General features: G+C 40.3%; 1 protein-coding gene across 2 annotated transcripts; it reads left to right on the top strand.

The window, feature by feature from the left end:
• The first annotated feature begins 14 nt into the window (after nucleotides 1–14).
• TRUB1 (TruB pseudouridine synthase family member 1) lies at nucleotides 15–27,084 on the top strand. Of its 2 annotated transcripts, none has more exons than XM_064716692.1 (8): nucleotides 15–187; nucleotides 1,850–1,942; nucleotides 5,199–5,254; nucleotides 18,287–18,368; nucleotides 22,608–22,680; nucleotides 23,859–23,998; nucleotides 25,093–25,149; nucleotides 26,531–27,081. In XM_064716692.1, exons 1-8 carry the CDS (start codon nucleotides 46–48, stop codon nucleotides 26,743–26,745), a joined length of 858 nt encoding a protein of 285 aa, XP_064572762.1. In that variant the 5' UTR covers nucleotides 15–45; the 3' UTR covers nucleotides 26,746–27,081. The 2 variants fall into 2 exon arrangements, with proteins under 2 accessions (XP_064572762.1, XP_064572761.1); XM_064716691.1 differs by having other exon boundaries at nucleotides 20–187; nucleotides 23,859–24,004; nucleotides 26,531–27,084.
• The last annotated feature ends 883 nt before the right edge of the window (nucleotides 27,085–27,967 follow it).

The raw sequence follows: 27,967 nt of genomic DNA, 5'->3' as shown, positions 1-27,967 counted from the left end.
GCGGCCGCGGCTCCCGGCGGCCCCGGCCGGCGCGCTGCCGGCAGCATGGCGGGGGAGGCGGGCGGCGCCGCGCTGGGCCGCGCGGCCGACAAGCTCTTCTCGCTCAGCGGGCTCTTCGCCGTCCGCAAGCCCAAGGGACCCACCTCGGCCGCCGTGCTCAACCTGCTCAAGGAGAGGCTGCTGGCAGGTGAGCGGCGGCGGCCGGGCCGCACCTCCGGAGAGTTCGGGCCAGGCGCGCCCTGCCCGGCGCGGCTGCGGGATGGGGCCGGGTGTATGCGGTCCTTGGGAGCGGGAGGTGCAACTCCCGGCAAACCACTTCACTCGGCAAACCACTTCACCCTCTGCTCAGCGCTCAGGAAACCGGAGCATAAGCGGGGTTTAGTTTCTCTTTTGTGCGTTTTTTGTTTGTTTTGGTAGTAGTTCATAGCCGTGGCATGGCCCACCTTGGAGAATGGAGCCGTTCCTGGCTCGCTGCGCCAGTGGAAGTTCAGGTTGGACGTTGGGAGGGATTTATTCACAGAAAGCGCTATTAGGCATTGGGATGGGTGGCGCAGGGACGTGGTGGAGTTGTGTCCTTAGAGGCCTTTAAGGAAAGACTGTCCCAGGCAGACAGTGATGGTCACACTGCACGGTGAGCTGTGACCCCACATTGAGCACATACCACTTGTGCCAGGCCCCTGCTGCCGCCCAGGGTACAGCCGGACGGAGCCCTGAGGCTGGCTGGGGATGAGTTTGCCCCAGCCGGGAGCTCCAGTCCTGCGGGGCACAGGGCAGGGGGTCCTGGGCAGATGCAGGGCAGGGCAGGGTCCCGGGCACAGCGTGTGCCATCTGCCAGAACGGTGCCTGCAGCATCTCTGCGGCACAGCACCGGCACGATGTTCTGCTGCGGTCCCACTGCTTAGTGCCATTAAACAAAATGTCACCAAAGGAGGGAAAACGTGGTGTTTCAAAAAGTTTGAGAGTCCTGGACGCAGTCTGCAGAAACTGCTCTTTCTGAGTGCTGGGAAGTCTGTATGTCAGATATTAGGGAAAGAAAAGTGAGATCGTTGCAAAGGTGTGAGCGACTATGGCCTAGATTTTTTTTTATAATGGGTATGGGGAATTGATCATCTAGTCTGGGCTTTTGGGCACTTGCTGATGAAGAGAGAACATACTTTCAGACTAGTGAGTGCTTAGCCTGATTTACTCTGTAGTGAACTGTAGTGTAGGCATGCACTTTGTATGGAAGAATCAGGTTCCCTGAATGGAGAGATAATAGATATGGATAAAGGAGCTTAGACCAGTTGTCATATTTAATACTAATAAATAAGGGGTATTGGACTCTGCAAAATTCTTGGTGTCATGGTATCTTGGCGTCATAGGAGGTTTGCTGGGTTGGGACACTGACAGCTTGAAAGCAGCAGTGAATAAGTTCAGTCCACTGCAGAGTTGCCATAGGGTTGTGAATATGCAAATGAACACGTCCCAATATAAAGCAGTAAATACCTGAAGAATTGGCTCAGATTATGTAGCATAAAATTTGTGTGTAATAGATGTTTTGGGAGCTCTGCTGTTGGTTCTTCCATGCTTTGTTAATGGAACTTCACAGGTTTGCTACCAGTACTTTCCTAAAATCTGTTTGTCATGGTATCTGAGATTTCATTAGCATGTAGTGAAAATACCTTACAAATACCTTTACAGGAGTAAATCTAAATTAATCATAGGTCTTCAGCAGTACAGTAATTTCTACACTGCTAATTAATAGTTTAAATATTTGATTTTTATTTTCTTTAGCAGTCTGGAAATGTGTGCCATTTTTCCTACATTCAAAGGTTATTTTATAATGCTTCCTTTTAATTTCTATTTGCAGAAGCTGGTGTGCAAACAAACGGGAACAAAAGAAATCAGGTGTTGAAAATTGGACATGGAGGAACTTTGGACAGTGCAGCCACAGGAGTTCTGGGTAATGAAAAATACAATTATAGTAATCAAAATATGATTTCAGGAGACATTTTCGTGCCTGCATGAAGTCAGGTGGAGGAACAATTTGGGATACACATGGCAGGTTCTGGGGGAGGGACTGATTACAGTGGAAGAATGGTCTGGGTTAAATTTCCTGTGCATATAGTTCTACATGCATGTAACATGTTTCATAACAGAAGGCTGTATTCTTCCTTCCTGCCTTCTCTCCTCTCTTCCAAATCCTCACATAACTTCTGGGTTATTACATGTGGTAAAATACAAACTCTTGTGTAATGAATTGTAAAGCACCTGAGAAATTGATGCTTTTTTAACTTAAGCTGGGGATTTATAGTCATCATAATCTGTCGAATTATTTTGTCTCAAAGTAATGCTATTGTGGGATTTGGAGGGAGATTTTAGGGCTGCTAATACTTACCAAAAAAAAAGATGTATAAGAACAATTCCAACTGCTGCTTTTTTGAAGCTCAGCACAGAAAAGCTTGGGTACCTGTCTTGCTTCATAAAGAAGAATCTTTAAAGATGTATTTTTTAATTTTAATTTTGATAGCAATCCATGTATTGAATTTTTTTTGTTTTGTAAAGAACAGGATGTGTCAATTGCTGGTGTTAAAACCTCAGCTGTGGATGTGATTGTTCCCACATCATACTTTGTCACCAGCAGTTTTATTGATAAGTAACATGCAGACTGCAGCTTGCTCAGATCATAACCTTGTAGCTCTCCTTGGCTTGGAGAAATAACAGCAATACATTTTTGCAGTTGAAAATAAACAGGTACAACTCTGAGTATGCCCTGAAAGTGAATGCTCAGAGTTTTCATGAATGACTTCTCTCGGGAAGGATTCAGCTTCAGGGGGAGCTTGGTTGCTACAAGTGTTGCTGGAGGTCTGTAGCTGGTAATTGTCACTTGTGAACCTGGCAGAATGTGACATTCTTGGGTCAGAATGGAGCACTGCCTGGTTGGGTTTGCATTTCCTGTACTCTGTGGCCACTCACTAGAGAATTCAGTGTGCATTCCTGAAAAAGCATTTTACACAGGTGTTCCCTTTGAACATGCTGCTTCTCACTGTGCAAAGTCAACAGCATTGATCCATAGGAAAAGCAAAATCACTTGTGCTTTTTTAATTGCTTCTCCAACTGCTCTGATACCCAGCAGTCTCCAAAGCCTGCTTCTGTGGCATGACAAAAAGCATTTGGGCTTGATGTGCTTGGTGTAGATGGAGAAGCACATCACCTTCATTAGCTGTGGGTGGATTGAAAAAAGGCATGGGATCTTTCATTCACTGCCATACAAAACATACAGGAACAAATCAATGGTAGCTACATTGGAAGGGACGAAACTGGAGAGGAGTGGGAAGGGGATTGTGCCCAGATTTCTTGTGTGTTCAGGTAAGGAGACAGGGAAGGATACAAGAGAAACAAGTTATTCAGAATATGTGTGCTGCTTTCCAGGATGGAGTGGTGGAGCAGGAAGCTTTCCTTCCTCATGCACAGGAGCATGACAAAAGTGTTAAATTTTCTGAAACCCTTTGTGATCTGTACTGCTGTTTCCCAGGTTTTATGCACTGCCTGTCTGTAGCTTTGTCCTGGGAATTAATTGGTACAGAGTCCTGCTTAGTGTGCTAGGTGTACTGCCAATCACTGAGCAGTGCTCTTTATCAGAAAACATGCTTTAAATTTCTTCTCTTACTGACAGCCAATGCAAATGAGGAAGGGCCTTGGAGGCAGAGGTCAGTGCTCTGTGACATGTGAGAGAAAGGCAAGGTCAAGTCTTGGTGAATATTTTCTTTTGGTGTTATTCTAGGGCTGTGCTTCCAGCTTGCTGTTTCTTGGTGTGTAATGGGAATTTTATTTGGTTTGTTTTTATATGGCAGTAATGAATTATGTTTCCACAGTAGAAGAAAATATGAAGAAGTATAAAAAAATAAAAATTCAGTTAAATCTTTCTACATTCAGTGTAGTCTCTCACATGGGGTTTATGTCACTGTTCAATAACACATTCTCCATAAGCTGATGATTAATGGAGAAAATTGTTAGTATCTTGTTCACAAAAGCATTCAGTGTCTCTTTAAAATTATTCCATTGATTCTCTTGACACTCTTCAGCGAATTTCAGCTCAGCTGTTGAAGTTATGTTCAGTTATGTCATCATGTTGCAGGAAAAGTTCTTGGTTAGAAAGTCTTATCTGTGTGCTTATCTCCTTTTCTCAGCCTTCTTGCAACTCTTCCCTATCTGGCAAATAACAGGAACAGGTTGAACTGAAGATGCATGAGAGCACAAGCACATGTGTGACTGAAAACCCTCAGGAATAAGAGGAGCAGTAACTGAGAACAAGGAGGACTCTAATGGGTCTCAGAGCATAAAAACTGAGAAGCATTAGAACACAAGTAAAAAAAAATTTTTTTCAAAGTTCATTTTCCGTTTGATGTTTTCCATCCTGGCTCCTGATTAACATGAAGCTGATTTCCTGAAAGCTCCCTTCACTCCTCTGGTTTTATTAAAATAAAGTACATAAGCTGTTACACATTCTGAGAGTTGTACACAAAACTAATTTCCTTCTAAAATTTTCTTCGGATTGCTGTATGTGGAAAAATCAATAGGAAAGCATTTTAAAGGCAAGCATCTTGTAAAAAGCTTTGAGGTAAAATATAAAATAGAGCTCTTTTTCTGTCTTTCTTTTATGAAAAGCTGACTGATTGCTGTTTTTTAGAATACTGGTGTTAAGATTGAAATAACTGTAATCTCTACATGCACAGTAAGAAGCAGTTGGACCTTTTGATTATTTTGCTTTCTTCCTGCAAGTCTGATAAACAATTCTGTGATGCTGTCTTGGCTGCATTACTCTTGGTCACTGTCAACCTTTAAAAGGACTATTTGGTTACCATGAAGGGTTCATTCATTACTGGAGAGCCATAACCTTCATCAAACCAGAGGCAATGTTAATTGCACTCTCCATTTCTTTGGTGATTAAAAGATAAATAAATGTAGCAGTTGAATTAAAGTATTTTAACAATAGATGAAGGTTATTTATCTTTTGCTTTAGACTTGTTTTCCTTTCACTAGTTCCATGTTGTTTGAACATCAGAGATGCTTTCTCAAAAAAGTGTTGACTCTCTTCATATGCTAACAGAGCATGAAAGGCTGAGTTTCTGACTAGCATAATATTTAGTATTGAATGGTGTTGAAAAAAGGAACTGCAGGGCTGTTTTGAAGTTGTATTTCTTCTTCTGTCTTTGCAGTGGTTGGTATTGGAAAAGGAACAAAAATGCTGGGGACTATGTTGGCAGGTTCCAAGGTAAGGAATGCTAAATGACTTGTGTTAGCAGGGGGTTTTGTTTGCTGGTTTCTTTTTTCTGTCAGTGAAGAGCTGAACCAACATGCAGATATGTCAGCCGTGCTGCATATTTAGCTCAGCTCCTTTTGCAGTTAGTCAGAAATGTGTTAGTCAGACTTTAATGTCCAGACTGGTTATTTAAAAATTTTTGTTTGTCTCAGTTTTATAAGAAGTGCTAATAAATACCAAATTACCATTTTACAGGAAGATTTCTATACTATTTAGTGTACTAAAAGAAAAACTAATGAAGATGGCACTGAAACTGATGTTTTGGGGATGTAGTTGTGAATGACAGTTCAATTTTTGGTAATTTTCCTAATGTGTAGATAACTTCATTGCTATTTAGCTTGAAGTAACAGATGGTCTTTGTTTCTTTTCTGTCTTCTTAAATACCATGAGGCCTTAAGAGGCACTTTTTGGAATTTTAGAGTGTTTTGGATTGCCTTGCTGCTGCTGTAGAGGGATGCTCTACAAACCCAAAACCAAACACATGTGAGAAGCCAAAGGTAGCAAAAGCCCTGTGGCTGCAGGAGAGAATCCAGACCAGAGCCTTGACAGATAGAGATTTTGTTCATTGCTGGATTTGATTAATTTTACTGTGTTAATTTTATTTTGGTGACTCCTCAGACTGTAGGTGTTACATACACAAAAAAGTGCAAGTACTCCCAAGAGTGATGTCCTAGTGTTGATTCCTTCCTCACAAGTCAAATCCCATGGGTTTAGCCATTATTTTTACATAAGAAGTTTAGATAAGAATGACAGATGTAGAAATCAATTAAACCTTCCAAATTTCATCTTAAATGCAGGAAAAGTCAATAATACATTATGTTCTGCCATTTTTCCCATTCTCTTCTAGTCTGGTCACTTAAGATCTGTTACAGCTGCTGAGCTGATAGCTTAAAGGTAGAATTTGTTTGACAGTCTTCAGTTCAACTCAGAGGCAAATAATTTGACAGAAAAGAAAACAACCAGGATAAAAGGACATAGCTGTAGAGTCTGATCCCAAACTCAAGGTAGGCAGTGCCAGTCTCTGCACTGGCTGTAATGGGTTTGCATTTGGTTTACATGAGTGCATTTCAGAGGCATCTGTGTTTTGCAATGTGCAGTAAACAGCTGGACTAGAGTGGAAATGTAAACAGTTACCACCTGACACCTCCTTTGAAAGAACTTTAGAAGAAATCATAGATTTACTTCAGCTAAATTAAGTCATCACAAGTAAATGTGTAAACTGTTGATTTAAAAACATAAAAGCAATTGAATTATCTCTTAAGCTGAGGTTCACAGTGGGAGCAGCTGTGGTGGAGGGAGTACTTGCAGCCTTTTTGGCAGAAGAGGGTGTGCTCAGGATCCTTGACCACTGTGAAGTCCTGTGGCCCCCAACAGGGTTATCCAGCCAAACCTGGTTCCCAGATGGCTCCAGGGTTAGAGCTGCTCCTGAGGACAAGGGAGGGGACAGTGTGCAGTGGGGCAGCCTGGTGAGCCACCCCAGGCAGATCCAGCCCTGGCCTTGCCTGGCTCTGGGCACTTGCAGTGAGCAAAGATGGATCTGCTCAGAGCTCAGCAGCTCTTCCACTGCAGCTGTTCTGTGTCAGGTACCTGACATCCATGCCAAGTATGGATTCTGCAGCATTTATTACTTCCTGTCTCTGCCTTCCTATTTTCTATCTGTACTTCAATAAATTAGGCATGCAATAATGTGTGAGGCTTAAGGAGGTTGAAGGATCTCTCACAGATGTCTGCCTGTTGGGTTTTTTGACCACACTGACAAGTCATAATGAATCAAGAGAAGCATTCATGACTAAATAAGTTTGGGTATCTTTTTCCTTTCCATGCCATGTGCTTGGAATTTATACTCTTCTTTAATTTTTTTCCACTATTTTGGATGCTGAAGTGTTTGTTGAAATGTGATGTTTTTCTTTTGTTCCTGTTGTTATTATAAAGATTCAGAGGAGCTGTCTGACCCTCTCTGGCCAGGATTTACTGTTTGCTTCTAGGAATGCAGCTTGTAAAGAAACACTTCAGTCTATCATTGCTGGCAGCAGAGCTGTGTGGAGTGGCCAAAATGTATGATACTGCAGTAAACTCCATATGGTGGCTCTGCCAGGAATTGGACTGGCTCTGACTTTTCCCCAAACATTGTGTGAAACTTTCCTGACTCAGTGTGGCAGCTCTGAGCACTGTCCCTTGGTATGCAACTCACACATGTTCTGCAAAGAATTTTACTCTTGATGTGTAAACTGAGTTCTTCATGGTTTGACCTCCTTAGGAATTAACTCAAGACAAACAGAAATGTACAGCCAAGGGCAATACCTGCTTAGTGTTCCAGATTTCTCATTGAGTTCTTAATATTTGCCCAGAAATAAAAATATGTACAAGCTGGCTTAGCTTTTGTTTGTTTGCTTTTTGTTGTTTCAAATGTTCCAAGTGAGAGGGAGAAGCTGAATGCTCTTGGATCTGGAATTTAAATACTGAACATTTAATAGATGTTCCATAGGAGAATCACTTTTTCTTCTTGTTCTGGGACTTGCACTTGGTCTTGTTTGGAGTTTTTGCACTTCATGATTTTTAAAGATTTTATTTTTTAACCATGTTGGCAAATAGAATAGAATGAAAAAAAACCCTCATGCTTCACCAGTAAAATTAACATGATGGGGGTAGACCAATATTTATTATGGAAATTGTTTCTGAACAATTCAGTCTTAGGTATGACTTGTCTGTCTCAAACACAATGCAGAAGTGTGGTTTTTCTGGGAGGAAATGGTTTAGAAAATGGAAGCACAGTTTCCAAAGTGGCAGTCCCATTTAAAATGCCTCATCTATGAGAATGTGCTGTGAGGCACACAGAAACAATGAGGGAAAAATCCTGGGCTAATCAGAGAACAAAAAATGAGAAGCACTAAGCAATGAAATTCTTCATTAATCTAATACTTTCCATGGGGAGGAGATGTCTCCCAACACATAGAGCCCTTATGGATAACTGAAACTTTCAGACTTCAGTTCTGTGCTTAATTTGCTTATTTTTCAGTGACATAGCACCTGGGTTCAGCCTAAGAGAGTTTTAGTCATACTGGTGTGAATGAAGATCTTCACCATCCATCAAACTGTCCTTGTCCCCTGCCTCTCCATGAGTGGAAAGCTTGGGGTATATTGGTTTTATCTGAGGATGCAGCTTCTTGTCATGGTCCACATACAAAATACCTCCCCAAGTGCTCAGTGTGAAAGAAATTACCCTGAGTACCTTATGGTGGTGGCACAAGCTGGGGCAATGACTGATTAAAATAGAAAATTTAATCTCAAAAGTTGTGGCTTCTCCAGAATGAAGCTGTCCAAGAACCCCCCCCAACCTCTGGGTAGAGTAAAACCCAAGCTCCAAGTGTTCTCAAAGCCTAGAAAAGGAAGAAGAGATTATGGGCAGAATGAAGATACATCTGTGACTTGATATGTGACAACTTTCATATAATAGTTAAAATTTGTGTTCTTATGAATCCTGGATAGAAAATGAGTGCTAGATCAGCGATTAGGTTTTAAATCTTGCCAGTTACACTTGTATGGTGTGAGAGAGGGCTTGTCTGAGCAGGAATTGGTTCAAATCACCTAGCAGAACTTCTGAGACATGTAAATTACTTTTTGCAGTGTGATTCTGGGATTTGAGCCTGTGTATTGCAAAATTGTTCCTCTGGAGGGGTGGCATCAGATCCTGCCGAACAAAGTGTCCATAAACAAGGTTATTTCTTTAACTCCTATGATTACCTTACTGTCCTAAAATCAAGTTTTTACTTATTATTAACTTCTCATACTTTAAGCTTTCTCCATGAATTCAGTTTTTTTTTTTTTAAGTCCTTTGCTTGCATCTTTTGGCAGTGAGTCCAGTGAATTAATAACACATCAGAAAGCACATCCAGTGGTTCTACAAGCAGCAAAACTAATGAAGCCTTTGCTTGTGACTTGGTTTGTTTACAGCTCGTTAGACACCAAAGCCCCACGTGGACTTTTTGGTACCCAGCAATTCAGTGGGGCTCCCTCTGGGCCCTTCTTAGTGGAAGCTGCAATAGATTTATTTCCTCTATCTGTCTGTTTTCAGGAGGCTTATAAGAACTCGGCATCTCTGAGACCTCTGTTCTTCTGCCAGCATTTGTGTGTTTGCACATTGACACGCACACCATGATGGTGTAAGTGCTATTTCTTTTGAAATTCTCATTTTCATTTTAAATAGCCTCGCTGTGCTGGTTTGTTGCTTTTTCTTTTTAGTGTATTTCAGTGTTTGTGCTCCAGTTCATTTTTGAGTTGCAAGTGCAAGAAAATTGAGCTGACTTTCCTTTCAAAGGATCCTCTTGGTGGTGTGTGCTCTTAGTTTTAGTCTTAAAAATGTCTCCAGAGTATCACCAGCTGAGCTCTGTGCTTCATTGTGCTTTCTTTTGGAGCTGGTGAAACCCAACCCACTTATTCATACAATGCACAGGGATGTGTTCTGTTTTCTTTTTCAGATTCTGATATTTTTAACATTATCTTGGAAGGGCAGGATTTTTTGGTAGTAGTAATAATTTTATTAGACTAATTGTTATGGTACAGAAAACTAGGTGCTTGGATATGCAAGCCCTCTCTCAGATCTAAAATAGAAGCCATAGATTTTAAAACTAATCATATTTCAGATTTTTTTAGAGCTTAGTGGAATAGGTATCTTTTAGATCATTTCTGAAATAAAAAGTAGGTAATGCTTGTGTGTATGGTTTACAAACAGTTCTGTGTGGGCAAGCAGTTATATAGGTAATATCCCAAGACTGCTCCACAAAGATAGGCTGCATTTTATTACCTGCTTTAATAAAATAAATTTAGAAAACAGTTTTATTTCCTGAGTTGGGCAGCAAGGATTTGTTCACAATGGATCAGCCAACTTCCCAGGCATAAGGCAAGGAAGACTTAGTGCTAGCTTGATGATTCTTCAGATCCACCATGTCTGTGTTTTTCTGCTTTTGCTTTCAGACTGTAGTATTTGTCTTTTTTTGTTTGTTTGCTCTTTAGCCTTTTCCCTCAGAAATTTTTCATCTGCAGCACCTTGTCATTTTTCACTCTGTGGTTTATGCCACAGGTTTACCTTCTCACACCTCTTTGTTCATGGTATCCCATCCAGGATAACCAAGGGTGTGACTGAATTTCTTTTTGTAGTGAGATGGGAGAGGTAACAAATAAAGTGCAGAATGTGACGTGCTCATTAAAAGAAAATGGATTGTAGCTACACAAAATGTCACTACTTTGCCTTTGCTCAAGCCCAAAGAAATTATTGTTCTCTTACAAGGGAGGTAGAGGAGGGGAGAAGGAGATGATAAGGTTATCATCCTTTCTAGGGGAAGGAGAGAGCCTGGTAAATGATATGTTGTGGCACATGGAGGGGTTAATGTGAGATAACATCACAGTGTGCCTGAAATCCAATATCTCTGTTAGAGTCCATAGGTTTTTTTTCAGCCCAGTGGAGTTATGAATTTTAGTTCCCAGGCTTGTTTGGAAAGATATTTTATGGGTTTTCCTTGAGGAGCAGGACTGGCAGATTGGAGATGGAGTTACTGTTTTATGAGAGATGTTGACCCATGGGCAGATGGATGTGTTTCAGCCCTTGCAGGCTGGCTAGGTGAATTCTTCCTGACACTACTGGTTTCTTAATTTCACCCATTTAGTTACTATTCTGAGGAAGTATATTAAATTCCTGAAATATAGGTATAGGGCAAAGAAGTCTTGACATTTCTGTTCTGTGGTATTTGTTACTATTGTGCAAACATTCAAGGAATGCTTCCTCATATGTTTGCACAACTCAGTGCAAAGATGTCTATTAATAAAACTTGTCCTATTTAATATCTGTAGCCTTTAACAACTACATCTAGCAATTGCTGTGATAGTTTAGTGGGGGTTTTTTAACCACTACTGGCACCTGAGAAGGGTTTTGCAGAACCAGAACTTTGTACTATAACTCCATGAGCTCTCTAGAGCAGAGGAGATTGGTTCAGAGACCCGTTGTTGGCACTGATTTCTGTCTTGTGTGTTAGTTTACCTTATTGACAATGAATTTCTTGTTCCCCAAATGCCTGCATATATTAGATCAGTGTCAGTTTTAGAAATCACATTGAAGACAATGTGATTATCTTCCTTATTTTGTCAAAATGAAAATGCTTACAAAAAGGAAGGCTGGGAAAATGCATGAATGAAGTTGGTTTTGATGTTTTTGAAAATGCATAGAAGGTGTTAGCAAAACTTGAAGTAGTGTCTGTACGTTGCACTGAGAGAATTCTGAGCCTGCACAGTGGGGGATGCAGGAATTGGGAAGGGCTAAAATGCTAGGGATGGAATGGCCTTACACACTGTCAACATCTTCAATTACCCATTACTGCAAAACATATGATACATTTTTTTAACCTGCTTTTTTTGGTAACAAATCATAGGAGGAGAGGCTGATTTTAATATCTTGTAATTTCTGCCCTGCCCAATATCTCTGAAACAGAGTTGTAGAAGAAGCTGTTGAATAGTCAGATACATCCTGTACTGCAGTAATACTGTTGGTAAGCTGGCTGAACGTGCTGTGTAGTGCTCAAGTCTCTTTTATGCTCACCCCAGAGGCCTAAGCTATTAATAGCTCAGCTTCATGCTCTATTAATATTCACACTCTTTTTTAAACTGTTGGAAATCTTGAGGAGACTGCACCTATTGTGCTGCTCTTTCCTCCCCAAATGCTGAATATTTTAAGAGCATATTCTGGTGTGATTTTCCTGCTCTTCCATTCACAAGGTCAGTGGTGCTTTCTTCTGTCTTGACCTTTCTATAACTGTGCATATGGCTGTGCTTCATGTGCAGTTCTAGCTTGGTTTCATTAATAAAATCAAGACTGCAACATGGCAAGGTTTTTTTCTCATTCTTCTTAAAAATAACCAAAAAATAAAAGTAATGATAACCAATTTAGATTAGCCATTTTACACTGTTTTCTCTAGTGTTCATTTCTAGTAATTTGGAGATGCTCTTAGCACTGACTTTTAGAATATGCTGCATCTTGTCTTATCAATGCTTCTGAATTCAGCCAAAGACTTTCATGCATTCAGTTTTATCTGTGATTTTGTATGTAGCTATAAAGTCTTACCCTTCTGGGTGGACTGTCTTCTGTTTCTGGATAGAGAATTATGTATTTCCTTAAAACTCTGTTTCCCAGGTAGAATTTGGAGGTCATCTTTCTTTATTTTGTTTTATCTGTGATATGGGCACTAGAATGGTGGAACAGATACTAAAGCTGAGGATGACATTTAAGAGCCAACCTGAGACATTTTGATGAGTGAGGGAGGTTTCCACAGAGAGCAGTTGTCAGAAAGGTTTGCATAAAGAAACTCTGGTTTCAGACAGCCACCTTTGCACATCAACCTGCATCCCCTCTTGGATGTGTGAGCCTGCTCTGTGTTTGTAGATGATGTGTGGCCTGGTCCATCTCAGGTGATGCAGTGTTCCTGTGACTGTTGGCACTGTTCTCTCACCTGCCCCCTTTCCTGCACTCCCTCTGACTCCTAAATTTAAATTTGATACAGTTTTTAGTTAACACCTTAAAGCTTCTCTGAGCTACAGGCAAAATATCTTCAGTTGGGTTCCTGTTAGAGGGGGTTCTGGTCCTTCCTTCCTTCTCATGAAAAGTCTAGTCATCCCATAATGCTTGAGCTCTTTAAAATAAGCTGACATAAGAGATCAGAAAATCCTGTTAGTCCACAAAGTAAAGATCAGATAGTTCTTCAGCAGTGACAGTGCAATTACAGCATCCAGCACTAAATGCAATTTAGTGCAGGCTTAGCACAAAGTCAGCTTTTTCTTTTAGGAGAAAAAAAGGAATGGTAGAGAAGTTGTAAATGTTTATGTATATCAAAAGGTCATGCTTGGTGTTTGATAATTTTGAATTTGCTCTATTGTAAAACATGAAACTCCTCCCTCATCCTGCAGTCTTTATTTTGCCCTCTATGCAACCTGCTTTAAGAGATTAGGGCTCTGTGCTCTTAATATATTGGAATCTGCTTAGTGAGAGTGCTTTGTTTTGGAAAATAATTGAAACTATGGCAACCCTTGGGGTTTTTTCCAGCTTATTTGTCTACCTCATGCACTTCTCCCTTTTGGTGGATGATTAGCATACTGGAAACCACTGGTAGCTGTTAATGTTATACAAACAGCAAAATAAGTTCTGTAAATATTAAATCCAGAATTGTTTATTTGTGCTTTAGAAATCATTGAACACAAACTGAATGTCATTACAAAACTGAGAGTTTAAGGCCTCTTCACTATCTCAGTGGCCTAAGTCTACAAATCTGTAAGTGCAGAGCAAATGGTTTTGGCCCAGGAGCACTAATTCTGATCAGTGCTTGCCTGCTGTGTGCTCCCCCTGATTTCCATCGGGTTCTCTTGAGCTCTTGTTTTATGTTTGTTTATGTTCAAACTTGTTAACCACACGCAGACATCAGTTTACATAAATTGAATTTCTGTTTCTCTTGAATATGACTTCTCTTTCCCAGCTTTCAGTCTCTTGCACAGGGGATTGTAGCCTTAATTTATTTATTTTTCTTTTACACTTCTGTGTTCAGTTGCTGCTGTGATTAGAAAATGGGTCATCCTTGGATGAACTCTTATGAACTGCCTCTTCCAGGGAGCTTGCTTGCCTGGGAAATTCTTGTAGTGGGAGCCATCTTAAAATCTTCCTGACAGCTACTGGTGACCTTGTTTTGTAATTACTTGTGGTTTTGTCTAGCTCTTCTAAAGTGTTGCTTCTCCATGTATGAAAAAGCTTTTAAAACACATTATAATTTAGATTTCCAGTCTCTGGCTTCTTTCCAAATAAAACCTTGATGTCTCAACAGTTAAAACTGAGAAGCTCTGTTGCATGGTCTGTCTGGCATTTGCACTGATAAGTGGGGCAGACATGCCTGGCAGCCAGCCCAGGGGCTTCAGCCTCCTGGAGCCCCCCTGGGTGGGGTTGTGCAGCTGAAAGCTCTGCTGCCTGTGCAGCCCCTGAAATGGGAGGGGATTCTTCCTCCTCCTCCTCCTCCTCTTCCCCTTTTCCAGTTAAATATGCATGCTGATAAAGTCTTGCCTTTATTCTCTCTCTTTTTATGGATATTCTTTCTCTTTCTGTGCTAGTCTAAGCACTTCTCTGAAACTGGGTATGAAAATAAAAAAGCCAAATTATAGCTACTCTCTTACTAAAAATATTATGGTAAACATATGGTTTGTTATTTGTGAGAATGTTGACTGTGCCCTGTGGTTGTGACACTAAAACAAAATTCCTCTTCCCAAGACCTATGAGATTTATTAGAGGTTTGTAATTTGTTTCTTATAGATTCCTGAAATCCTATTTTTTCATCCAGTGCTGGCTTTTTATGGTGTATTTCTTTCTGGTCCTGGGTATGGTGCACATGCACGACCACCCAAGCATTTCAGTGTGTCTGGTCTTGGTGGGGTTGCATGCAGCACATCCCCCAGTCTGTGTGACAGAGTTTGTGCACTTTCATTGACACAGTGCAGTGGATTGTCACTGTAAAGCATCTTCTTAAGGCTTTCTTCTCACTGCTGTGAATGGTGGAATATAAGCCCTTGCTTATACTCAAGGGCTTCTGGTCACTTTGCTGCCTTTTGTTTCACTTGCCATAATGGTTTTCTTTTTTCCAATAAAGTGGTTTTCTGATTGGCTGAGGCACAGCCATTCCCTGCTGCAGGATGGTTTGGAAAGGTCTGTTTGTCCTCAGGGTGCTGTTGTGCAGTTGTGAGGCTCTGCTTTGGGACCAGCCCAGCTTTCTGTGTTGGAATTACTGCTGCAGCACTTGGAAGGCGTGACTGGGAACGCTGGATCTCAGCTTTTAATGTGCTGCAATTGCATGTTGTGCAATCCATAGGGAAGTTGAGATGCTGCTTTCAGTCTTTAAATGATTTGGGTCCTGGTCTCTTGAGTTGAGTAGAGGGCAAGGATGTGGGGGCTGTGGGCTGGCAGGATGCTCTCTGAGGAGCTGCACTATAGGGGGGCTTTCTGTCACAGTCTGCACTTGCCAGGCTTTGCCACTGCCTGCAACACCTACTACCTTGCTTTTTTTGTTTTGGGTTGAGTGGGTTGCAGGCAGAGTGTTGTGAGCAGTTTCTGTCTGTGTTCCTGCAGTGATTTGTAATTTGAGAGTACAGTGAGAATGCCCCTAGATGTATTTCATAAAACTGAAAGAAATAAATGATTGCCAACACAGGTGAGAAAAGGTCACTGAACACTTATTAAATGACTCAGAATCCATTGGTGCTTCTGAGGGCAGCGTGAGTGAGAGTGTAAAGAGTGTTAATGCTGATTTTTGACACAAATAATTCTGGACTCTTGTATTATCTCCTACAACCTCCAGGTTTTGCACCCTATCAAAGGGGAGGAAGTAAACCTTATCCAGTGGCAAGTAAGAATTATGATATATAATTGTAGGTAGCCAAGGGCACTCCAGAGACTGATCATAAACCAACTTTAATTCTTAATTTCCTACCCTGTTACAGCCTCCTTCGTGGATTATTGCATTTCTGGCTTGAGTATTTTGTGACTCTTTAAAGGCTCCTGTAAGGAATGGGGATTTGTGACTAACATTTAAGGACATTCTTTTTACAAACTGTAAACCCTTTTGCTCTTTTTGCAGAAATTAAAAGGGAAATATTGAGATTTGGATTGTATTGTTCATGCCATTCATGTTTACATATTAACAGATGAGACATTATCTCTCTGTTGCTGGCAGATCAAATACAACATGTTATTGTAACAGATAGCCTAAAGCAAGATAACCAAAACCAGAATTCAAGGAAAAGAAATAATTTAAACTGAAGCAGTATGAGTATTTTGATTTGGAAACATCAGAAGACAGAGTGAGAGTTTGTAAATTTTCAGATTTAGAATTTTACTGAACTGCTAAGATCATTCATCATGCTTAGGATGATGATGATCTGCTCACGTGTTTTTATTAACCTCTAGGTTAGGTGCTGAATAGTGTATTTCTGGCAGTGCAATTAAATGTTCAGACCAGATCATTAAATGTCTCAGGAAGCAGTCAATTTTATGGTCCTAACAGCTAATATAGTTGTAAAAGATAATATACCTTAAAGTTTATTTAAATATTTGTTGTGGAGCAGCATTCATCCATTTTTTCTTTCATTTCTTTTTTCATGCATTCCAGAAGTGTGTTAACTTGAAGAACTTTTTCATGCATTCCAGAAGTGTGTTAACTTGAAGAATTTTATTTTAAAATAGCTAATTTTGCAGAGTTATCAGACATGTGCAATATTTAGAGAAAACCTAGCCCCAGTGTGGTGTTGTGGTTGAACATGGCAGACAGCTAAAGCACCACACAGCTGTTTGCTCGCTCCTTGGAGTGGGATGGGGACAGAATCAGAAAAAAGGTGAAACTCATAGGTTGTGATAAAGGCAGTTTAATAAATGTAATGGAAACATCTGTGTTATCAACACTGTTTTCAGCATAAATCCAAAGCATAGTCTCATACCAGCTACTATGAAGAAAATTCTCTGTATTCCCAGCCTAACCCAGCACATGAAGTAAGGAAAGAATACAGTTATTTTGATGTTAAAGTCTGCACTCTGCTGCCTTTTGTCTGACTATTTCTGCTGCTTCCATTTTGCAGCAGTTGCTTGAAGGAATACATTGAAGTGGCAGGTTGTCACATGGAACAAAATCAAGGCATGTCTTACTAGTCCAGTGGTGTGGGTGTGATTTATGTGCCTACACTGCTATTACTTGAGCTTGTTTGTACTTTGCAAGTACATGAAGCAGGATGCATTGCTTCTCACAGTAAAATGTTAGTGCTTATGTCTGTTTGGATGTGTTCCAGTAGAGTTTGGTCAGCCAGCTTCTAAAAGAGACATCCTCACATTTGTATTAGTTCAGCTGGGAGTAATTTCACTAGAGCCTTACTGGGAAATAGAGGAACATTTCAATTTTTCTCTCCCAGGCTTTATTTGAAGGCTTCTGGACTTACCATAGGGAAGTTGAGGTGACTGGAATGGGATAGGCAATGGGTCAAACCACTGATGTAATACTGATGGTATCCCTAAACTTGACTCAGACTCATGTTGCAGAGTGAGCCTTGGTGTGCTGGCAGCCTTGTGACAAGTCATGGAGCAGCTGGGCAGGGGAAGCCTCTGTCAGCTTCAGCAGGCTGTGCTGTGTGCTCAGAGCATGGCAGTTGTTAGGGTGGAAACGTGGGAAAGGAGGGCATCAGGTGAGATGTAAGGACAAGAGCTGCTGTCCTGGGGTCAGGCTGGTTCCTTCTTGCAAACTACAGACATATACACTTAAGAATTTTTTAGAGAAGAACCCTGAAAAACCCTGAAACAGATATTCAGAGAACTCACAATGAACAGAAATGTTACTCAGTGACCTTGAACTCCTTGTGCTGGTCACAAGGTCCGTACCAGATCCCAGGAGTTCAAAACTGCAGCTTCAGGCTGCTGCAAATCCCTGCATTTCATGGCAGAGCCATTGTAATGCTTTGTCTTGGCAGTGGGTGTTTTGCTTTCACAACTGAAGGTCTTTGTGTCTTTTTTTTTTTTTTTTTTTAGTGTGCAAAGGAACAAAAATTGTCTGTGAAAGGTACTCCTCTGTGCCTTGCTTCAGCCATGACACGACACCCCACAGAGACTTTGATGTTACTAACCTATTATTTTCTTTATGGTATTGATGCATTTATAGTAAAAATTAGATTCCATGTTGCTTCTTCCTTGGGTTTCTAAAACTGAAATCACAGGCACATCTAATACAGGATTTACTTTTTTGTTTGATTCCGTGTTTTTTCATCTTGACTTCTGCTTACCCAGAGTTGCTGGATTTACCACTTAGGCAATATTCTTCCTGTTCTGATTTGAAGCAATTGTTAGTTGCAATCTTTATCTTAAAAAAATAAGAAAAAAATGCTATGAAACAACCTTGAAGACTTGGCTCAGTAATCTGTTTTATTCCTTCCCAGAAGTACACTGCCATTGGAATGCTGGGCAAGGCTACTGATACATTAGATGCTACAGGAAAAGTAACTGAAGAAAAACCTTATGGTAAGCATAAATGTATCTGTACACTCAATGCAATTTGAAGGCATAAGTGGTTTCTGTCATAGGAAAGCGGAAGAGATGTTTGGGACTCTGAATTAAGTTTAAATGTGAAATTAAACTAAGATTATTTCATCTTCAACTTCAGTGCTCATATAATTCAAACCAGCTTCATGCAATTATGTCCAACGCAAGTGTTCATTTCTGCTGGAAAAAAACAAACCAGGCATTAGATTAGGAGGGAGGAAATAGAATTGGGCAGGACTGTGTCATTTTCAATCTTTGACAGGCTGACAAATGACGTGCTGTGTCCAGTAACATTTTCCTCTCTCACAGTGTAGTCCCAGGAGTCCTCTTTTAGTAAAACCCTTTAAGGCCAGTGGAGGAATAAAATATTTGGATCTTCCCTCTAGGACACCACCTATAGACTCCTTAACATTTAATGAGGATGGCATAAACTACATTCTGCATATGGCTTTCTTCCAGATCTTGGTCTTGCTTACATCTTTAATAAATGAAATTTTCTGACTGACAGAGCATGGGGCAAGGGTATAAAGCTTCAGAACTCATCTTGACTGTGGCTTTGCTGGGCATCTTAGAAACAGTGTAGTAACACAGTAAATGGATTTGTTATTAGTTCTTTCACAACCCTGTGGAAAAAAATTAAAAAATAATAGGTAACCAGTTGCTTAGCAACTCTACATGTCTGACATTCTGGTAATAGGTACATGAAGTAAATAATCTTTTTTAATGGTGTGATGAAAAGCCTGGACTTCATTTCTCACTTCCCATCTCCTTTCTTTTGCAGTTTTCCTTTTCTCATGAGGCAGGCAAGCATACTTTCTTGTCCACATTCTAAGTAGTGTTAATTACTAGGCAGTGTTATTCAGAGATGTTGGATCATTTATTTATGCTTCAGGATCAAGCTCTAAGTCTCTAAGCTTCTGGAGGCCTGAGCATCCACATGGTGGTAGAGTTGCCAATACCTCATGGTGCTTGAATGAAGTGATGATTCACTTTCTTGGTATTTATCTGAATAAAAATCCATGTTTTGAAACACTAATTTTGCTTTTTTCATTCTGTGCTGTTTACTGCAGACAGAATTTAGAGTGTTGTTTTTGTGTGTGTTTCTCTCCCTGGCAGCTCCTGTTACAGCAGTTCCCACCTCTGTTGTGGTGTGTGCTTTCTGTGCACCACCTTTCTGTTAGGCTGTGTGCTTGGGGAGCTGATTTGGCTCGAAAACATCCCCTTTTTTGGGTTGCTTGTCATTTTAAACTGAGATCAGCTGGATGATCCAGTTCATCACATGGTCTGATGAAGAGCAGCGTTGGCATTGCTGGGGCAGTGCTGTTTGGGGTGCAGTTTCCTTTTGCCTAAAGTGATGGCTGAAGGAAATGCTCATGACATTGGTCTCAGTTGCTTTCCATGTTGGTGCAAATCAGTCAGATAGGATTTCTTCAGAAAGAGAAGAGCATGGATACTCCTTTATTACTCTCCATGGTACCTACATGTTTTGTATTCCTCGTCTTTTCCAGTGTCTTCTCCAAAACAATTTGGTTTTCTGCAGGATACTCTCTTTGGCCCACCATCCCTAATTTCTAACCCTGATAGGTACTCCAAGAAAAGGCAAACCAGATGTTTGAGTTCAATTTCAGTCTTCTTTGGACACCTACAAGGATCCTTGGAGAAGCAGAGCAAGGGAATAAATCCTGCAGTGCCAGCATCATCCAGGATAGGGCCTTAGTGCAGAGAAAGGACACTAAACCAGTTTGCAAAATGTACAAAACTCTTCTTGAGTGACTTCATTGGAACATAAGAGGAAAGTGCCTGCAGAAAGTTGCCAGCTATATTAACTGTAAGAAAGTGTTACATTTTAGTGCTCAAAGTGTCCCTAGACAGCAGCTTAGGAAGCAAACTGTACAGTCAGTCACAATGTCAGGATGTGCTGAAGAGAGCTCCTTGCTTTTAACCCCTTCTGAACTTCTCATAGCTTTTTGTTTCTTACCAGACAACAAGTTTGCATTTCCCCATGAAATGAGGTTATGGTTTCATACTGCTGCCAGATGCTGACTTTGGAAGCAAGTAGCGTTTAGTATTCCTCTGATGCTTTTTTGAGCACATGAATGTTGGTAGCCCTTCTTTAATATTTGTAACTGTGTACAGGAATGTACGTTCTGAAGGCCACTTCCTCCCAGCTGCCTACAGGCTATATCCAGACATGGAGAGCAAAATTAATGAGGCTTTTCTCAGGTCTCTGATGATTATACTGAAATATATGTTTAATAGAGGCACCTGAATCATTTGGATAGTGTAGTTCTTTCAGGATTCTGCTTGTCTGTTTTCAGATCATTTGTGCTGGGTCAGACTGAATTGAGGTCATTTGCTAAACTTCTCGTATGCTGTCACAGATAATTCTTGTGTTCTCCTTTGGAGTAGTTTGTTAACAAGCACAGGGCAAAATCACCCTTCAGTGAAGGCTTTTTGAGGTTGTGGCACAAATGGAACCTTTGAGTTTGATAACTGTATTTTCCTTCCTTTGTAGCAGGAAAATCAGTCAACAGTCACCAGTACTCAAAAGCACACCAGATCTTAGCAAATGCATCTGTAAATATTTACTTTGATAACACACAACACAGCTCTTGTTTGTTAATGGCTTAATGCATCATTCTTCACATGGGGATTTTTTTTTCTCCTGAGACAGAGCTTGCCTGTATCATGAGTGACTTCCTCAGAGGCCACATGTAACCTCTCAGTCAAGGGAATATGAGATCAGAGCCAGAGCTGAACTCAGGTGGCTCATTTAATGCCCTGGCCCCAAATGCAGTTCATGGGGTGAAGATTGGAAGGAGAACTCCAAGGGGCACTTGTGCTTACTTCTTAAATACTGAATTTTAACCTGAAGCTGCCTGGGGTTCACAAGAAGGCTGACAACATCCCTGTCATGGGGCCAAGTCATGCTGACTCTCCACCATGTAGTTTTGTTGTGATACATTGTTAAATAGAAACAAGATTGAAATAACAATGTAAAAAAAATATTCAGAAGATTCAGAGTTACTGTACAATCGATTTTGTTGTTCCTAGCCCGTATTCTGATGTAAATGGGTCTCTCTCAGCATCTCAGAGTTTTGTGCCTTGTGCTTTGCAACCTTGCTGTTAATAACACATCTTGGGACAGCTGCTTGGGCCACTGAGGCTGCAGAGTGTGCTTTATAGAAGTGAGGAGCCACAGGATCATCTCCCAGAGCTGCTGTGAAATAAATCTCATCATTTTTACTTACAGCATGAAGTACATCTGGCTTTTAATGTTTGCAAGTAAATATCTGTTTCAAAATACAACAAAGGCTTGAAAAATAAATTTGGTTGGTTTATGTTCCAGAATGCTGTTGACTTAGCAGTGATGACACTAATTAAATATTACTTAAGAGAAACAGAGCCAGTCAAACCCTAGACAGTAGAAATGCACTGAAGTGCATTGTGATTGCAGATCTTATGTTTGCACTCTAAAAAAATTAGGGATGGATGTAATTTCTGTTGAATAGATCTTCAGAAGACCAGTGCAATCAGCTACTTAGGTTATAGCCTTCCAATAAAAGTGGGACAGATGTCTATGTGTACTTTTAAAAGAAAGTACATTGCCTAAACCAGCTGTCTTTCTTTTACAGAATTTTCTTAGTAAAATTGCCTTACTTAATATATAACTATACCCCAGAGTACATTTGCAGGTTAGTTGTTTGACAGGGAAATTTTGATGTGTTGTTTCAGATAAAGTCTTTTTCTGCACCAGTGGTTTTGTTCTCTAATTCTCTTCTCTCTCTGTTGTATTTTCCCCTGCAGTTAGGTTCTCTTAGAGAGAAGTTCCCAGGGTTAGATGAGCATTTTATTCTTTTTGGTGCTTTTTTAAAAAATAAGAATATTCCAAACATTGTAGCTTTTATATAGTTTCCAAGAAAGATGAGTTTGCAGCCTTAAGAGAGGAGAATTACAAAAGAAAACATTAAGGAGGATTTGTGCCCTTCTGAAAGTATCCAGATTGTCCTGATCACCTTGGACAGTTTGTTCCACTCCTTTTGTGATAATTCACATTCCTGCCTTCAATCTGGTTTTTATCTCTTTTCTTTGGTGTTTTTCACCCCGTCTAAATTCTGAAGAGAGAGAACTCTTTGTGTCTGCTTGCAGAATGTGATTGGTGCCATTAGTGCCATGTGAATAATCAGTACTAACATACTGACTGTTTTCTTTCCACAGACCAGGTAACAAAAGGAGATCTTGAAAATGTTCTGCAGAAGTTCACAGGGGACATCATGCAAGTTCCCCCACTGTAAGTTCATGATATTCACTCACTCTTGACACTTGTGTTCAGCTGTCAGGGCTTGCCAACAGAAGTCAGCTCTCTCAGAAGTATTAAGACACATTTTGACAAAAGGATAGAGGCCAGGCAATCAGGAGTTTAACATGTGCAAGTGCAGGTCATGCCCATTTGAAGATCCAGCACAAATGGTGACCTGGAGTCTGTGGGTGTTTTGGCCAAATGTAAAGTAGCCAGTCTTAAACAGCTTTGCAGGGCTTGTCTTCTGTCTTCCAATCTCACTGCCATCTCCGTGGAAATGCCTTAAATGACTTTGAATTAGTTTTTTGAAAACTTAGAGTACAATTGAGTGATTAATGACTGAGCTTCTGTAGCTTAGAAAATTTCATCTGGTCAGGTGAGCCATAGTAGCTGGCAGTGTGCATGACTTAGCTTGTGACAGATGGCTTTTCTGGTGGTTTCAGCCAGCCTGCTTTCCTTTGCATTTGCCATGTGTCACTTACTGTGCTTCCAGTGTGAGCCCTGTAAGGTCAGTAATGCCCCACGTGTTCTGCTTCATGTGACCTGTTTCAAATTGCCCTCTCACATTGTGAGCAAGATCCTTTTAGATTTTTCTGTGCTCATCTTTCTGTCATGACCAAAGTTGGAGCTTTGGATAAAGGACCATGTAATCAGTGAAATCAGTTTCTGTGGTCTGTAGTGGTTCCCTAAACATTCTAGAATATGGCACTTGCTGTTCAGGGAAGATCCTGGTGTGGGACAAGGAAAAGGGCAATGTAGAATGACAGGAGTTGCCTGAGTGGCTCCCAGTGTCACACTGAAAACAGAGGATGCCCTGCTGACTGCTGAGACACGGGATGCTAGAGGCAGCTGCAAGTCTTGTAACCCTTATAGAAACCCTTTTATTTCATAAACTGCAAAGTGAGTGATAAAATGCTTTTAAAACTGTACAGCAAGAGAGAAATACAAGGCCATCTCTTGTTTTCTGGTTTATGTAGCTGCTGGTAAGTGGGATGATTCTGTGTCCAAGATATTTCAGCAGCACTTGCTGAGTTTTTGTGGGTTTTTGTGAGTACTTGGAGAGTTGTAAAATGTGTGCTACCCTAGTACAATATTACCAGAATCTGGAGAATGGGAAGCCTGTTCTGTTACAACCATATGACACACATTTTCATGGTCTGTCTGATCAGCTATTCTGCTTTGAAGAAGGATGGAGAAAGGCTTTCAACTCTGATGAAGAGAGGGGAGGCAGTGGAAGCAAAGCCTGCTCGGCCAGTGAGAGTGTACAGCCTTTCTCTGCAGCAGTTCCAGCCACCACTGTTCACGCTGGGTAAAGGTCAAAGATTATTACATAGAGCAATGCTCCCAGCTTGTTAATGTTTATTTACACTCAGAATGGGACTAACAGAGTGAAATGGGTTTCATTTCACTCAGCTACTTATTTTGGTGTGAGCCCATGTGCAGAGACTTTCACTTTGTATTAAAAGCCCTGTATTTTGGTTTTAAGTTAAGCTGATTATATCTAATCTCTCAGTGAGGCAAAATTCTGAGAGACTGGTCAGGGGATTATTTGCATCTGTCCATGATTTTGCAACCTCCAGCTCATTCCTCTCTCAGGTCTGCTTACTGCACTTTGCCATTCCTACACACAGATTCCCAGACCTGCTGGCATCTCTCTCAGGACCAGTTTCAGTTATTGTCAGACCCCTTTCTTGTTGAGGAGGCAGGATCTTATCCTTCCTTCTGTCATTCATCAAGAAACTGGGGTAGTACATTAAGAAGCATATTAATAAATAAACCAGAAAATACTCTTGTAAATGTTTAATGCTGCTGTAAGGTCAAGATGATGCCTTGAATTGATCTGTCTGCCCAGTTGATCCCCATTCCTGTGATGGACCAGATGTTTTCTGGTGAGCAGGTATGAGTGACAGAACTCAGTGCTGTGTGACTTCAGCCCTTTATGGTTGGGTGACAAGGAGCTGATCACTGGCAGAGGGGGAAGGGGAGGGCTGAGAGAGCAGGGAAAGCTAAAGGTGAATTTTAAAATTTTAATGGAGCTGCCTGTCTGCAGTACTGACAGTCAGTTTAGGCTATACTAGAAATAACTTGCTTTCATCATTAGAAATATGGAATCAACCTGAAATGCTTAAAATGAATAGGACTGAAACATTTCTTAACATACCATAGCAGGTTCTTAAATTCTGGTGAGTTAGTATAGTTGCCATTTTATTTGCTTTCCCTCCTGTCTAGCTTAGCAATTTCACCCTCACATATGTTCCAGGATGAATAATTGATGTTGCATCCTATAAATATTTTATCACTGGGTTGTTTGCTTAGCACATTTTTACATTTATGTGGGGGCATGGCTTCTATGTAGATTTCACATGGCACTGGCAATTTACCATGTCACTTTTAACATTCCAGATGTTGAATGTGGTGGTGGCTTTTATGTCAGGAGCCTGGTCAATGACATTGGCAAAGGTAGGCATGAAAAAACTGCATGACAATGTAAAGAACAAGTGTGTGTTTATGGAAAAAATTTGTCATTCTGTATATCTCAAGTAACTAGACCTGTGTGTTATTTTGCAGAACTGTAGTGCTATCACTTGTTTTTATATACTCAGGTAATTTCCTTAGGGGCATAGGGGAATGATGGCTAAATAATTGCCAGGGACCTTGGGGGCGAACTGATAAAAATGGAGCAAGCAATAGCACTGAGCAAGATAATGCAAGGCAAGGGGGGGATGTTTTTTCTCCTCTCTTTCATGTGTTAAAGCTAACTCAGATTAAGGATGAGAAGAAGAAAGATACTGTCTTTTTAAACATTATTCATCACATTTTGAAAACAGATTGCACAGAACATTACCATGCACATAATAAACCCTATCTGCTGGAAAGACTTCCACACTGGTGATGATTTTTCGAGTGTTTTCTTTCTCCTCTGCCTGAACAGTGAATAGTTTTGCTTTCCCACAGGGTTATTTGTCTTGTGCTCTCTATCTATCAAACTGCATGATGGAGAATAGATAATCCATTTCTAACTTCTCTTTTTTTTTTTAAATGATACATTTGTAGGAAGGCAAGTAATGTGGGATAACCCTATGAATTTCAATGTTGTTATTTGTGCTTAGGCAAGTCCAAGTTTCTGTTACTGCCTTCTGAGCATACTGGCTTATGTTTAGCCCTTTAATGAAAACCAAGATAAAGTCTGTCCATGGCTGGCTTCTTTTCAAAAATTGAAAATGAAATAAAAACCTTCCTGCATCAGAAAGTATGGGAGAGAATATTTTAGTGTACCTGTGTGCTTACAAGTCAGTGCTTGTTGCTGTTATGTTTTGTAGCTTCTTGATATGTAATTATGTCCTGCTGGTATTCATTTAACATAGGAGAGTATTTGTATATATTTTTTTATTTTTCCTTATCTTAGTTACTGTTATCCTGGTAGACAGCACAGGATAAAAATGTTAAAAATACCTCTTGAAGGCAAGAAGTGCTAAGGCCTCAAAATGTGTAAAAAAAATAGTTCAAGGTCACTTGAGAATGCAGAATGTTCTGCTTACATCTTACAACATTTTTTCCTCACTTTCCATTCTGATCTAAATCTGGGAAAACTCTTGACAGCTTTCTGTCAATTTCTGAACTCTTTACTACACTGGACAGTTATTGAAATCAGAGGACATCCTTGGGTCAAATTTAAGAAGATACAAATGAATGATGAATCTTCATGACCTTCCTTGTCAAACAAAGCAGAATAACATAAAAGGCTACATACAAAAATGTATATTTAGTGAGCTGGAAGTGGTTACACTTTTCAAGTTTATCCATGTGCTTTGTCCAATCGCTGTTTCCTCCTTTGCTGCAGAGCTCTCCACCTGTGCGTCGGTGCAGGAGCTGACGCGCACCAAGCAGGGCCCGTTCACGCTGGAGGAGCACGCCCTGCACGAGGACAAGTGGACAATTGATGAAATTGCTCAGTCCCTGGAGCACTGCAGAGCTCTGCTCCTGGGAGAGCCAGCTCGGAAAAAATTGAAGACAGAGCATCCTGGTGAATCTGCTGTGGTCTGTGAGGATAAGTGATAAGTTGGATCAAGGAAAAAGACTGGATGATTGAGATGTTTTAAGATTGGATTGGGATTGTCTCGCCTCCTGTGTAAATCTACAAGTCTCTGCTGGGAAGGTGACAAGCTGCAACACAAGAGAAATGGTTCTTTTGTTTCCTGGGGTTAGAATGTGCACTGAAGATGTTCAGTGCTAAGTGTTTCTTGATTGTTTACTTTCCTTCTTGCACACCATAACTGATGCCAAATTTTTATAGACTTTTAAAGAACTTTCAGGGTGCAAGATGACTGCTCTTGAGAATTCATCAATAAAAAAATGATATACAATAATATCTGATAAATGTGTTCCAGAAAATGTTTCTTTTTCTTTGCAGCTGGTAATGAAATCCTGAAATACCATGGTGACAAGTCCCTCATAGCTTAAAGGACCCAAGAATGTGGTGTGGCAATTTGCTTTCTTGAAATTCATTTCAGGATATATCCATTTTACCAGAGTTTTTCCTATGCAGTTTGTTCCCCAGTCAAATGTTCCTAGAATGCAGTATATGAGAGTGCTAATATTTTAAGTCAAGGGAATAGTTTTAAGTCCAAATAATCCCTGAAGATGATGGGTTTGTGCCTGCATCTTACAAAAAAGTGGTACATTAAGTGTTGATTCCAAACTTATTTTCAGTCTAAGAAATTAAATGAATATTGTGAAGTTCCTCATTGCAGGATACCCTTCCAGACATCTATATGATTTATTTTTGTTTTCTATACAATAAGAAACTGAAGTCTATGCAAGATTAATGAAGATTTTGTTTAGAAGGAGGATAGACTTTGTTTTATTCAGTAAACAATTTTCTTCTTTTTTATATTCTTGTAAAGAACTTAAAGGAAATGTTGAAAATAGCACAAGCAAATTGAAATGGTAGAGCACTACAGCAGCAGCATATTTAAAGTACAATATGAATGAAGTAACGGATACAAGAAATTCTGATTTCAAGGATGAAGAAAAACTTGTGTCCAGTGAGGTAACAGTGGGAGATTTTTGTTTCTTTTTGGGGTGTGTTTTCTGGTACTTTGGGTAGAAACAGGGAAACAAGAGATTTTTTTTCCTAAAGAAATCAAAAAAAGAAAATTTAATTTTCCAGTATACTTATCTTGAATGATCAAAGCCTTTCATTGAAACACCGCTTCTCTTACTGTCCAAATCTGTATTTTCCAGTTTATGTTATCCCAGTGGTTTTCTAGATTAAGTT

This window comes from Zonotrichia leucophrys, chromosome 6 (genome assembly GCF_028769735.1).
Source record: "Zonotrichia leucophrys gambelii isolate GWCS_2022_RI chromosome 6, RI_Zleu_2.0, whole genome shotgun sequence".
Lineage (NCBI taxonomy): Eukaryota > Metazoa > Chordata > Aves > Passeriformes > Passerellidae > Zonotrichia > Zonotrichia leucophrys.
This window is presented reverse-complemented; position numbering and strand designations above follow the sequence as displayed.